At 37.3% G+C, this 15098-nt stretch overlaps 2 protein-coding genes and 1 non-coding gene across 6 annotated transcripts in view; all 3 read right to left on the bottom strand.

Moving 5' to 3' along the window:
- Window positions 1-15098, bottom strand: part of Pclo (piccolo presynaptic cytomatrix protein) — a 359315-nt gene that overhangs the window by 216742 nt on the left and 127475 nt on the right. For all 4 annotated transcript variants that reach the window (XM_031380023.1, XM_031380024.1, XM_031380025.1 and 1 more), the window contains exon 4: window positions 1502-2212. In XM_031380023.1, coding sequence (XP_031235883.1) covers window positions 1502-2212 — 711 coding nt within the window. The remainder of the gene's footprint in view (window positions 1-1501; window positions 2213-15098) is intronic.
- LOC116097604 (60S ribosomal protein L10-like) overlaps window positions 7374-15098 on the bottom strand; it is a 70452-nt gene continuing 62727 nt past the window's right edge. Inside the window, exon 2 of the mRNA XM_031380279.1 lies at window positions 7374-7752. Coding sequence (XP_031236139.1) covers window positions 7437-7752 — 316 coding nt within the window. The 3' untranslated portion in view covers window positions 7374-7436. The remainder of the gene's footprint in view (window positions 7753-15098) is intronic.
- LOC116097662 lies at window positions 7805-7941 on the bottom strand. The gene has a single exon (XR_004121506.1). It is a non-coding gene; the product is annotated as a small nucleolar RNA SNORA70 (small nucleolar RNA).

Below are 15098 nucleotides of genomic sequence, written 5' to 3'. Positions count from 1 at the left end.
GAAAAGGGGGAGTAGAGATGGGGGGTCCAAGCAGAAACAAGATGCAAACCCCATAATGGGATTCAAGGTTGTAACTGTAGTTTCTAGTTGAATTTGTAAAGAGATACAAGCAAGTTTTATATGAATCATTTATGTATTCTGTGAATTAAAGTTATTTAATTAGATATAAGATACTTTGTAGATTTCTAAGAAGCTTGCATTCTTTTTCTTTCTTTTTTTGTTTTTTGTTTGTTTGTTTGTTTTTTGTTTTTTGTTTTTTTTGTTTGTTTGTTTTTTTGTTTTTTTTTTTGAGACAGAGTTTCTCTGTGTCTTCCTGGCTGTCCTGGAACTCACTCTATAGACCAGGCTGGACTTGAACTCAGAAATCCGCCTGCCTCTGCCTCCCAAGTGTTAGGATTAAAGGAGTGTGCCACCACCGCCCGGCTAGAAGCTTGTATTCTTACTCACACACACACATAACAGTAAAAAATCAAATAGAAAAAGTCAATCAGTTTGAGAGGGAGGAGAGTTTTAAGGGGGCCTTAGAAGGATTGGAGGGAGCAGATATGGAAGGGTGGAAGGAGAAAGTGGGAAGGTGATATAATTAGATTTTAGGTAATATTAATTCAAGTTCCTTAAAAAATGGAAGAATTTCTTGTTCAAATATACTTAAGACAGAGTATTCTTGAAACTTCTTACTACAGGAAAAATGTGTATTATTCTAGACTATGTACAGATTCTAAGATATCCTCCCATATTCAGTGTAAGATATTTTGTTTGTTTGTTTGTTTTTTCAAGATAGAGTTTCTCTGTATAGCCCTGGCTGTCCTGGAACTCACTCTGTATGTAGACCAGGCTGGCTTCGAACTCAGAAATCTGCCTGCCTCAGCCTCCCAAGTGCTGGGATTAAAGGCGAGTGCCACCACTGCCTGGCTTTTTAGGAATCAGTGTAAGATATTAAATCATGAGTAAAACTAGAATTAACTATGAAGATATAAAATTACTTCCATTCTGGGTTTTGACCACACCTCTTTCTTTTTTACCAATAATTATGTGCTGTCCACAGCTTAGAAGTCCTATCAAAAGGAAAAGCAAAACAAGATAAACAAGAGCCAAAAATCTCCTTGACTCTTATAAAGCCAAAATACATTACTTTTAGGAGAAGAGAAATACTGATTTATAGTATCATTCTGGATTACAATGAATAGGAGTAGTAGTAGTAGTAGTAATAGTAGTAGTAGTAGTAGTAGTAGTAGTAATAATAATAATAATAATAATAATAATAATAACAACATGGAACTGTAGGAAACTTTTTCATGTTCCTGTATGATTCAGAGAATTTAATCTCTATGGAATCTGATTAAAGTATCAAAATACTATTAACATGAAAAGAGGTTAGAGCTCTCTAAACTGCAGTTCCTAGGCTTTCAGGTCCACCCTGCCTACCCTTGATCAGCTCAGGTACTCTGTAAAACTAGCATAAAGTACATGCGAGATTGTGATGGTAAGAAGTACAGCTTACGGTCTTTCCTTTGCTTGGCTCCCCTCGGCCATCCTTTGCCGTGCCTTCTGCCTGCGGCTGTGTTAGCGCTCTGCTCTCCTTCTCTCTCTCCTTGGGTAATGTCTGAGGTGTGGCTCCTGGCAGATCTTTAGGCCTGGTGTCTGTCTGCTGCTCTCCTTCACCGGCCATTGCAGCCACTTTGCCTATGGGTTCTTCTTCGGGAATCTGTATGTGAGCTTTAAGTATTTCATGTTTCTCTTCTCCCTCTGAGGCCAAGGGTTTTGCTTCTGGAGGTAATTTCTTGTGATCAGGGGTTGGCTTCTTTTCTTCAAGCGGTGGCTTTTCTTCAGCAGGTGGCTTCTTTGCCACTTTATCTGCAGGTAGTGCTTTTTCTTCCTCAGATGGTTTCTTCTCCGGCGGGGCCGAAACTTTGCTTTTCGTTACTTCACTTTCTTCGAGCTTTTGATCTGTGGTGACCGTTGGAGGAGTTTTCTCAATTGACGGTGTCTCTTTTTCTGGGATCGTTTTTTCAGTTTCCGTTTTTACTTCTGTTTCCTTCTTTTTACCTTTTGCGCGGGCCCCTGTGGGTGTTTTCTGAGATGAGGGTTCTGCAGGGGCAGGCACTGGGGATGCTCTGGGTCCTGAGGATGCAGGTGGCATTTTGCCCATATCTCCAAGTTGCCCTGATACTGCTCTCTGTGTCTGGCAGTTTAAACAAAGCCATTCTTGAATCTGCAAGACAAACAGCGATAAATAGATTAAGAGTACTGCAGACTTTCTATTCTAGTGCATTAATCAACATGAAAATTTGAAAAAGCCGAGTGGTTCTAGTGATTGTTGAAAGGAAGAGAGAGGGTGAGTCATTGTCTTCTAAGTAAAAAAAAAAAAAAAAAAAAAAAATGTAAAGAGGCTATTTAAAATGTAAGTAGGACACAATGATAACCAATCTCTACATTGTTTACCACTGATAGGGAAAAGAGCGGGGTAGGGGAAAAGGGACATAGAAGGACCCAGAGAAGGACTCAGAGGTTTTTTTATGGAAAGCAATTTGAAAGAAACTTATTTTTCACCTAGTATCTTGAAACTTAGTATTTTCATCATAAATTTACTCAAACACAATTATATTTCATAATAATTTTAATTTTGTGCAAAATTACACAAAGCTTATTTGAATTCAGTTTACTATCTCTATTTGTGTCAAATAAAATTCCACTGAGTAGTGTAGAGTTTTCAAGGGTCACTTGTGTAAATAATTCCATTTTTTAATACTAATCACATGTATTCATCAGTTAATTAGGATGGAGTCAAGTCCAATTTGTTTGGCATGTTTTTCCAAAACTATATTCTGATTTTGGGATTGAAATGTTTTCCTTATGTGACTGCTGCTCAAGGTATAACAGGTTCTGTCTGCCTTCAGGACATCACCTTAGGTTGTACTCAGCAGAATGCTTTCCTAGGGGACTCAGCAGAGCCCTGAGTGAAGAAAAGAGGATCTACCATTTTGAGAATCTGCCAGCTAACTGTTTTGCAAGCTAAGACATGAAAACTACTCCCTGAAAAGAACACATGACAATCATTCACACAGGTACTAGGCTAATGGCAGACATTATCCTTGAGATTTGTGTTCTGTCCTCCATCATATCTGTCTTAATGTAAGAGATAAAGTCTGTGCATATTGCTTCTTTCTAATTATTGCCATTTACTGTGTATTTATTATGCAAGAAAGAAGGTGGGAGGATCCTATAAATAAGACTGCCTGCTTTCTTATGTTGAATTGTCTCTAGATAAATTCAATTTTAAATTGCTTTTCACACTGGCTCCTCTCTGCAGCTGCATGGCTTAACTACCTTACAAAAAATCACTTACTGTTGTAAAATACTATTAAAGAAAAGTTTAAATTTGTCCTTTGCTTTCTGTTTTTTAGAGACATTAAAAATGGTACTCAATATACCTGACTTTTTCTGTAAGCTGTATGGGGTAAAGTACACAGATAAACATTGACTGTTATGTTCAATAAGGCCTGGAAGTAAAGCATTAGGCTGCATTGGGTCCCTTTGCTTTTGGTGGATTTGATCCCTCATTAAAAGCCTTTCTTTTTCCCTTTGTTTTTCTTCTTTCCTTTCTACCTTTCTTCCTTCCTTCCTTCCTTCCTTTTTATTTTTTTCAAAACAAGATTTCTCTGTTGGCTGACCTGGAACTCTCTATGTAGACTAGGGTGACCTTGAACTAAAAGATCCACCTGCCTCTGCCTCCTGAGTGCTAGGTTTAGACGCAAGTTCCACCACCTCCAAGCAATATATTAATTTGCATCTTTATTAAGTTCCTGCGACAGCAACTCTGATGTGAACTACAGTTTTACATTACAACTAGGTCCGCAAGTCATGGGGAAGAAATGCCTTGATCACTTGCCCAATAGTGGGTGTCTCAGTTCTGAGCTGAATGGTCACCAAAGATAATAAATAGTACCTACAGAACTTCAATTGGTCTGTACTATGGTTTCAAGAATCATTACTTGATTGAGATACATCTTGAGATATTTTTATTATTCATATTTTGAGCTTGACATTTCACCACAAAAAAAAAAAAAACCAGACAAAAATAGCAGCTACACAGTGCTGTGTTGTCACAAGGATTCTAAAAATCCCATGCAGGTGTGTAGTAGGCATATTGTCAGGCCATTTCCAAATATAAATAAGCTGGAGACTTTTAATCTAGCAGTAATATCCTTCCCATTCCATTGGGAAGTTTTGTCTATTATAAAATTCTGATTGCTTTTTTGAGAAATTACTCTTACTTAGTTGTCATATATTGAGTATATGGTAAGTACCACAAAGCACATGACTTTTCTTTTTTTGTATTGATTTAAGTTTTATTGCATTATGATGAGAAAAGATTCATGATTTCAGTTTATCTGAATTTGTTAACATTTAAAAACATTATAATAGAGTTAAATCACATTCTTGTTTCCTTTTTGTACCACAACTCCTCCCAAAGACCCCCTTCAATACCTACAATACCTTGTTTTGTCATATTCTTTAAAATTTATAAAATATAACAATAAAAATGAGTATTATAAAAGTTGTTTGATATAAAAGAACAATCAATTTAACAGTCTTATGTAGATCCTTGTCTACAGCAATACTGAAAATACATACATTACTCTCAATATAAATTTTAAATAACTCCAAACATATTAACTGTATATTTTAAAATGATACATCACTACTAGTATTTTCTTAAATGAACATAAATATATAAAGTCTTTTTGTTTGTTTGTTTTGTATTTAGTAGAGCTTAACATCTTGGCTCTTACTGTGGTACAAGCCCAAAATAAGAACAATTTTTAGACATTGGATTTCATTGTAATAAAGCTGTACTTCAATGACCCTCATATCACCAAAGGATTTTACCTCCATCATAGCTAAGCTGAGAGTTGACAGTTCTGCTGTGCCAAGGAATGAATTGTAGGCACGATTTTTGGATACAGACTTCCTTCTATGGTCAAAGCTATTTGGTTTGAATGAGTGACTTTATTCTCAGCCCAAAGAGAACGTTTTACATTCATTTAAGAAATGGTGTGTGTATAAAGATGGTCTATCCATAAAGTCATTCACCAACTGTTTTGATGAACAATGATTCTGCTTGGAGGGTGGCACAGACATTAGGTGAGGGTAAGAATCTGGTTCATTGGCTGTGATAATTTGGAAAAGCATTCATCTCAGAGAAAAAGTAACTTATAAAGTTCTCTTCTTCAAACTTGATACAATAGTTACAATCGTCAAGCAAAGCATTCAGTCTCACTCTTTGTTATTCTCTTACAAGCCACCTCCCAAGTTAATGGTCTACATTTCTTTTGGCTGTATAAACTTTTGAAATATATAAGCTGTTCTGAAAACCACAGTATAGTGTAAAAACATGAAATAAACAATACTACTAATAGAGAGTCTAAGAGAGGAGAAGCAAGATTTCAAGACCATTATGTTGTACACAGCAAGACACTGACACATGACTTTTCTTAAAAGAAATACGTTAAGAAAATGAAGCACATTGGTATTTGGGAGATAGCATATTCAATATTTTCATTAACTTTAAAATTTAGGTCAGTGGGTTAACACTGTATAGTGCCTGCATCCAATCCATTATGTTTTATAAAATACTTCATTCTCCCAATATATAGTATGTTTGTTAAAAGTAAAAAGCAGTGGTGCCTGTTCTTCCACATAAACAGGTGGCTGTGCATATCTATGAGATAACAGCAAGATGCAAACCCTAAAATCTACAACAACTTTCTGCCTGCAAGGAGGAACTTGTGCAAGAATGGAGCAAATGCGACAGGAGGTGATCAATCACTCTTTGGTTGGACTTATGTCACACTCTACAGTTAGATTCCATATCGGACAGTGTCAATGAGGGCAAGAACCTGAGGCTAGATTGTCATGAGCTCTAGGGTAGAGTCTATTATGATTATTCTATTTAGTAACCATAGTAGATAGATACCCATAGATATGTGCTCCTCTCAACTCTCATCAGAGAACCTTCTTTTACAGAATTACCACTGAAATCTACAAGGGGACAATGTGCAGAGCATGAGAGATGTTTGAATGTTCAGCTGTATTTATCGTATCTGTATCCCACTTCTGAAGTCAGGACTCAGAAATGTATGCAGAAAGGGGGAAGGAAAGATTGTAAGAGTCATAGTGGTGGATGACTTCAGGGAAACAACATTTTCTAGACACAACACGGCAGATGCATTTATGGATTCACATAGACTATGACAACATTCACAAGACCTGCACAAACCAAAGTCAGACAAAATCCCAACACAGATGAATGAAAGTAGGCGCAAATTCCTATACTTATCCAACAAGCTGGTCACGATGGGTAAATCCTGGGAGAGAGAAATTCAGTTTTCTTTAATAGATTGATCCTGGGTATATCAACCACACTGTAGGATAGGCTCCTCTTCTTCAGGAATGGTTGGCCAATACAAATTGGAGTATTTGCTTGTTTTAAAAGAGGCAAAGTGCATGGAATTGGGTGGATAGGGAGGTTGAAGAGGATTTACAAGGATTTGGGGAAGGGAAAAGAATGAAATCCAAATATATTGTATAACATCTATGATGTCTAATGATCCAGAAGACTGAGGAATATGCTGTAAAATTGTGTCTCCTAGAAACAAAAGGGAAGCATCACCCATGACAGCTCAAGAAGGTCTGAACAAGTACCACACCAATAGACATGCTAAAATGAACGTAGGGAGCCTCATAGGACCCTACCCATTGACAAAGAGCTACAGGCCACTAATGGCTGAAGTGTGAAAAACAATCTTCCCTAAGGAGAATCTCCCTGTTTAATTATTCAGTATGAAGGGAGCCAGCTCTGAAATTGTATGTATATAAATAACATTAAACAAACTGACTATATGTATCTTAGGCATTATAATATATACATATATACATATATATGTGTAAATATATACACATATATATTAATATATGTGTATGTATATATACACATATATATAAATATATATATACATATATATGTGTATATATATGTGTGTATATATACTAATTTAAAGAAGTCATGAATTTGAAAAGAAACAATGTGGGCATATGGCAGAAAACATATTTAATACAGACATTATATTTCTAAATTTTTTTTTTTTTTTTTTTAGTTTTCCAAGACAGGGTTTCTCTGTGTAGCCCTGGCTGTCCTGGAACTCACTTTGTAGACCAGGTTGGCATCAAACTCAGAAATCCACCTGCCTCTGCCTCCCAAGTGCTGGGATTAAATGCACTACCACTGCCCAGCTTTAAAAGTTGTTGTTTTTTTGTTGTTGTTCATGTTGTTGTTGTTTTAGCAGACATTATATTTCTTTTTTTTTTAAGCGGACTTGATGCAAGATTTATTATTGAACATGATTTGGTAGGGTATAGGAGAGCTCTGGAAGCCTTCAGGAATGCAGGGCTCTCCACTTATCCAGAGGACCACGATTGGGGATATATTTGACACCACAGCCATCAGGAATGAGCCACTTCTCAGCAACCATGTCTTCAAATTCATCGGCATTAAACTTGGTGAAGCCCCACTTCTTTGAGATGTGGATCTTCTGGTGACCAGGGAACTTGAACTTGGCTCTGCGTAAAGCCTCAATCACATGTTCCTTATTCTGCAACTTGGTGCAGATGGACATGATGACCTGGCCAATGTGAACCCTGGCCACTGTGCCCTGGGGCTTCCCAAAGGCACCCCACATACCTGTCTGGAGCCTAGATCAGGGGACAGCATTGTGATCAGAGGCTTGACTACCAACTGCCAGAAGTTTGTCTCCAAGGTCCCTTGAGGCAACCCATATAGACAATAGGCTACATACACTACCAAGGAGGCTGCTGTTTGCAACCATTGCACACCAAAGTCCCCATGGAGAAAAGGGACTTGGTCGGCTTAATTAGCTGCATAAGACATTATATTTCTAAAGACATTTCTAATACTGACTTTACTATGGATCTTACCTCTACTAACTACAGATGGTTATGGAGACATTTGCAAACATACAGACATCAATTTTGAGGTTCTCAAGCCATAGTTATTTGCTTTTATATATCCTATAGATTTTAATGTTTTATTTCAAGGATAGTCTTATTAGTGTTATTGGAACAAACTATTAATAAAATTTTTTAGCTACTTATTAAATGTAACAAAATCAGAAGCCCCCATATTATGAAAATGCTCACATTCTTATTTACTTCTTTAACATCAGTTATTAGACAGTTATTAGAATATAAAAATATATATCCAAGCAGAGAAAATTCTGATAAAGAAGAAGTATATAAGAAATAACTATGCTGATCATACCATATTCAAATACATTCAATTGGCAGGTACAGCATGTTAGTAAAATGCATTTATTGTAACATTAAATCATCAAACCTTGTTCAAAACAAAACAACACTCTTAAAAATCCATTAATTTTAAGAGAGGAACAGGAAATGAAGGCAATAATAAAGAAATAGCAAGGGGACTGTGCCGTACTATTCAGCATTTCTCCATCAATAAGTAATTTGCTTTATGTAAGATTCCAGCTGTAACTATAGCAACAATACCATTAAGTAAAAATCACAGAATTCAGGGCTTCTGGTTTGTTTTTCAAAGTATCTCTTTTGAAGCACGCATATAATGCCTGCAGCAGGTTGAAAATGTACCAACAGACTTGAAATGCTTTGAAGAAGGATGGTCAAAAATATAATACACATGCATTTATATTTGCATCTGAGAAGTCTTGCAATAGTATTTTGCATTAATTTTTATTAAAGGAACAACTGAGCTGACTTGGAAACTAATACACTTTCCACTTTTCTTCAACAGAAGTGTTGGACCAGAGGCCATAGCCTTGTCTTGAACTGAGAGAACTGCAATCAAAATATACTCTTGTGTTTTGTGCATCTTTTGGTTCTACAGTAAAATACTTAACCAATAAGTTAACCTTGTGATGGCTTGTTGATGTGCACAACATTTAGAATGCTATTTCACAAAAAAAAAAAATTAATGAAAGTAATGTATTTATAAATCATACCTTAAAAAGATTTTCAAAATACTTAAGTGTGTGTGTGTGTGTGTGTGTGTGTGCACATGCACGCACGCACATGTGCACATACACCATATGCATAGGTGAGTATAGTTGCCCTAGGAGGCCAAAGTGGTCACTAAGACATTGGGTTCTCAGAGTCATTGTAACTACTAGGTGTTGCAAGAGATTTGATGTGGGTGCTCAGCCTTAAACCTGGGTTCTGTAGAAGAGCAGCAAGTGTTCTTAACCACTGAGCAATCTCTAGAGCCATTGAAATTGCCTTTCATTTATTGACAGATCCAAAAGTATGGGCTCAGCATTGTCATTTTTATCAGTAATTTATACTATTTTAGTTATAGTTATTAATCTTAGAACCCTGTGTTCTTAAATGTATATGTCTTGCTACTAGGTTGTGTTCTCTTATCTGTAAAAGAAAAAAGTAGAATTGAATGTTAGGAACAATTTCCTGGACTATACAATCAGATTTTTAGACTATAAAATTGAGATGTTAAGAATCATGATCAAGATGTTGATCATGAGATTGCCATTTACAAGTGTGCAAATGAACCAGGCATGCTGCTGCATGTCTGTATAACAGCACTCCAGACGAAGGGGAACAGAATTCTAGATATTTCTGTGACCCAATGAATTCAAGACTGGAACGAGCTATATAAAACACTGTTTCAAAAATAAATGTATGCAAAATGGTTTATTTGTAGAACTTTTATTCTTACTCTGCCTCTCCTAAAAAATGAACACTATATGGTTGAAGTCTTTTTATTACTACATATTATATTACTACATATTTTTAAATTAGAATATATGATTTTCTTCATACTTTTGCTCTTTTTATGATTACCAAAAGAAGAATGACTCAAATACAAAGTATAATATTTAATTATTTGTTCTTTCTCATTTGTTCATATGTATAAAATGAATTACATAAGAAACTAAGACAAAATATGCAAGTGTATATGTAAAACAATACAAAATAAGCATGCTCTTATGTGAAACTGGAACATGGGAAACAGATACTTTACTCAGAGAAGAATGACTAAATTTGAGGATAAGGATCAATAAAGAAAATTCCTAGCAGACTAGGCAAACTGGGAGAATCCTGAATTTTCTAAGGTCTTTGGTCTAAGGTAATCAGCGGATATGTCCATGTCTACCACTTCTGCAATGTCACACAGCCCTATACATCCTAAAGCAGTTGGTATGTTCTTTTTCTTTAAGTATAAAATATATGCTTTCACATATGCAAAATATGTTAACAATATTTCCATAAATAGGCACATGTTAACTAAAATTATATATATTATATAATAAATAAAAATTATATTACATATATATTATAATCACAGGTTTAAAATATGCTGAGAAAAAATCCCACACTTTTTGTTGGTTTTAATGTTCACTTCTTCATGACCTAAACCAGAATCTGTTTCTATTTTCTTTCCTGTCATAATACATATACATTTTTCTAAACTCCAAAAATAATCTGAGTGGTAATTCAAAGAGTTATATACATAAATTTCATGTCTGAATTGAAATATCTGTAAATTATTACATTGAAACAATTATGACTAAGCTCACTGAAGGAAGCCATGGGTTTAGGTTCTTTCTTTTTTCCTTTCATTGGATATTTTCTTTATTTACATTTCAAACATTATCTTTTTTACAGGTATTCCCTCCAGAAACCATCTACCCTATCCCCCTCCCTCTGCCTCTATGAGGGTGCTCCCTACCTACCCACCCACTCCCGCCTTCTAGCCCTGGCATTTTTCTACACTGGGGCATGGAACCCTCTCAGGACCAAGGGCTGTTCCTCCCACTGATGTCCAACAAGGTCATCCTCTGCTACGTATGCAGCTGGAGCCATGGATCCCTCCATGCGTACTGTTTTGATTGGTGGTGCAGTCCCCGAGAGTTCTGGGGAGTCTGGCTAGTTGACACTGTTGCTCCCCCATGGGGCTGCAACTCCTCCTCAGCTCCTTCAGTCTCTCCTCCAAGTCCTCCATCAGGGACCCCATGCTCAATGGTTGGCTGTGAGCACCCATGTCTGTATTTGTCAGGCACTGGCAGAGCCTTTCAGGAGACAACCATATCACACTCCTGTCAGCAAGCACTTCCCAGTGTCCACAATAGCATCCACGTTTGGCAACTAGAATGTATATGGGATGGATCACCAGGTGGGACAGTCTCTGGATGGTCTTTCCTTCAGTCTCTGCTTCACACTTTGTCTCCATATTTCCTCCTGTGAGTATTTTGTTTCCCCTTCTAAGAATCACCGAAGTATCCACACTTTTAATATCACATACATACAGACACACACAGACATGTATGCCCCCCCATACACATGTACACACAGAAGCAGTTATTTGTCATGTTGTGACAAAATACCTATCAAGAAGTACACTTAGGAGAGTAAGGCTTTGTGTTTGTTTATACTCTGAGCATATAGACCTAGTGAAGAAAATACCTTATATCATCACTGACTTTTAGGCACATGCAGAACACACCCAGATACAAATGTGGACACACACTCATATACATACTATATACAATATGATTAGGTCACTAGAATAGAGCATCATGAATGTAATTGGTCCTCTTATGATATTGCTTAATTCTTCTGCTGCCATCCATCCCCGCCTGAATACAAGAAAAACAAGAAATATCTTCTTCTGGAGTTTGGTATAGAAGTCATGGCTTTAGGAGCTGGAGGAGGCAGCTGTTTATATTATACTCATAGTTTGGAAACAAAGTGATTGATGCTTGTGCTTAGTCAGCTTCCTTCCTTCCATCCACTTTGAGACCGTGGCTGCCCACATATAAGGTGGTCTACCCACTTTAATTCACCTAATTTCTAAAATGTCTTACATATATGCCCAGAGACATGGTTCCAATGTGATCTCAGATTCTATCATTTTGACAAGTGATATAAACTATTATAATATTACTTCATAGAGGCTGCTATGACAAAATTCCATATCCTTGTCAGCTAGTTTATTCTAGAAATAAATTTCTCCTAGTCCTGGAGACAGAGAAGTCCAGAACTCCAGAAGAAGATATTTCTTGTTTTTCTTGTATTCAGGCGGGGAGGGATGGCAGCAGAAGAATTAAGCAATATCATAAGAGGACCAATTACATTCATGAGGCTCTACTCTAGTGACCTAATCGTATTGTATATAGTGTGTATATGAGTGTGTGTCCACATTTGTATCTGGGTGAGTTCTGTATGTGCCTAAAAGTCAGTGATGATATAAGGTATTTTCTTCACTAGATTAGACAAGGTAGGTAACCAGACTTCCTCAGAGATCCCATGTAAACCCTCCTCAAAACGTGGGACTAGAAGATGGGCATTATGTCATACCATACAACACAAACTCTACTTCTGTTTCTTGGAACTGTGTAGTGACTATTATCTGTAGAGCATGTGGAACTGTGCTACCAGACAGGCATTAGAACTGGTAAGGTTGAGTGATCTCAGACTCCAGGAATCTCAGAGATTTGAGAATGGCAGGTTGAGTCAATTCCTACCTGTGTCTGTACCTTCTCTGAAACATGTAACCACAACATTCCACTGAAAGGAACACGTGACATTCAGTTAGGGAGGAAGCTTAACACCTAGGATGCTTCCCCATGCTAATGAGGCTTTACAGTCTCTTAAGCCTTCAGCAATGACCTTCCTTTCCTGGGTATACCTTACCCCAAAGGTACATAATCCCTGGTTCACTCCAATAAAGTGTATGTGTTAATCTTCATCAGCAAATAAAGTAATATGAACAGGCAAGGATTGTCTCAGAGAGCTGATTTATTAAAGCCTGCTGCAGGGAAGGCCTTCACTTAAGAGAGATACGCCTAAGACTCTGCTCCAGCCTCTCTGGTACTGAGCATTCACACCCAACTAGGCTGGATCCTGTTCGCCCTGGGATCTGCCTTTCCCCTCCTCCTGCCTGGTGCATAGTACCCCCTGGAGAGAAACAGACCATAGTACAACAATTATCTGCCCCCACCAACAGTTGTTCAATTATTTATTGAACAATTATATGGTGTTCAATAAATACCATGTATTTTTTTTGATGCTCTATGATATGTATGTTGGGCATAAAGAATAAATTTATAATGGATACCCTTGAGTGACTGACCCAATAAGTACTTCCTTGAAAGTGAAGATGTGATCATTTGAGAAATACATGAACTGTATCTCACTGGTCCATGTTAATGTCTGTAACGGTTTGGGCAGAAATACTTGGTGCCTTGAAGTCTGAGGGAATATGGAGGCTGTGATGGTTTGAATATGCTTGGCACTATTAGGAGATGTGGCCTTGTTGCAGTAGGTGTGGCCTTGCTGGAGGAAGTATGTCACTGTGGGGGTGGGCTTTGGGACTCTCTTCCTAACTACCTAGAAGATAGTCTTCTGACTGCTTTTAGATCAAGATGTAGAACTCTTGTCTCCTTCTGCAACAGTGACTGCCTGCTTCCTGCCAGGAGGTACTTGCTGAGGAAAGCTGCTAAGAGAGAGTGGAACTAGTGTGAGAGAAATATGTTTGTTGCCGTCAGAATATGTTTGTTGAAGATGAAAGAAGTTGGAGATCTGAAGACTGCTTTGACATCAGCCATGGAGAGTTTGGAGTTTGTCCAGCTGCTTTTCTGTCTTGTTTGGTCCAGGGTCTCCTCACCATGATGCCTAGTAATGGTAATTTATAACCCACATGATGGTGGACATATGTGACCTGCTTTTTTATTTTGATTTTTTTAGGGGATTATAGTTAAAATATTGCATGAATCTTGGAAGAGACTTTGAACTGGATTTTTAATATTGTTGAGACTATTAAAGACTATGGGGACTTTTGAAGTTGGACAAAATATATTTTGCATTATGCTACAGCTAGTTATAGCCCTCATAGACTCATGTGGTTGAGCAAACCTATGGGAGGGCAGGAAGTTGAATAAGCTCAGCCTCAGGAATGACTTTATTAGGAGGTATGGCTTTATTGGAGTAGGTGTGGCCTTGTTGGAGAAAATGTGTCACCTTTGGGGGTGGGCTTTGAGACCCTCCTCCTAGCTATCTGGAAGACAGTCTTCTCCTAACAGCTTTCAGATCAAGATGCCAAACCCCTGGCTTCTTCTACAGCACCATGCATGCCTGGATGCTGCCATGTTTCCTGCCATGATGATAATAGACTGAACCTTTGAACTTGTAAGCCAGTCCCAATTAAGTGTTGTCCTTTATAAGAATTGCCTTGGTCATGGTGTCTCCTAACACAGGGGCAAATCTGTTTTATAAAGGGAGTCAGTTGAAGTCTCCCTACCTGCCATGCTCAGCTAAGTCAAATGTACATGTTAGTTATATAAAGTATCATGATGATTGTTGTCATTTTGAAAGAATCTGATAAAGACTGTATGCTAAAAATTCACCATTGCTGTCTGTACCTGTGAGCACATTCATTGCTCTGGGCTCAAAAAACAGAAATAAAATAGAATTCCGATTTTTAAGACAAAGCTGGTTCATTTGTATGTGACTTCCTCCTTTGGGTGCTTACATTGAAGAGGATGAATTTCCCCTGAAGGAATGTCATTGCTTTGCAGAGCTGCAAGCTTGGGTAAATGACTAGAGCAGCAGCAGAAAAAAAAAAAAAGAATGGTGGATTTAAACATTGCTAAGACAAATGGAAAAAAACACTTTACCAATTTGCAGGGAAAGTGGTGAAATAAAAAAAGTAGAGGAACAGATTCAGGAGAGAGAAGACTGGGTAGAATATGTTCAGTTAAAGGACCCTATGGATATGCTTTATCTCATTACATTCTCACCCAATCTTAAGAGTTTCTATAATTATGTTCATTATACAAATGCAGAAAATGAAATGTTGAAACTAAAAACAATATTCTGTTAAGCATCCAGAGGAAGAAACAGATAGACTGCAGAGAGTCAGATTTTGAAGGATGGAGATGATTCTTAGACCAGAATGACTAGTGAAATTCCTACAATTCCTTGGTAAATACCAGACTCTTAGTACCTCCCTTTACTCAGAAAAAAAAAAA

The sequence above is a fragment of the Mastomys coucha genome, unplaced genomic scaffold, assembly GCF_008632895.1.
Source record: "Mastomys coucha isolate ucsf_1 unplaced genomic scaffold, UCSF_Mcou_1 pScaffold19, whole genome shotgun sequence".
Lineage (NCBI taxonomy): Eukaryota > Metazoa > Chordata > Mammalia > Rodentia > Muridae > Mastomys > Mastomys coucha.
The sequence above is the reverse complement of the archived record's forward strand: the minus strand, read 5'-3'. Positions and strand labels throughout refer to the sequence as shown.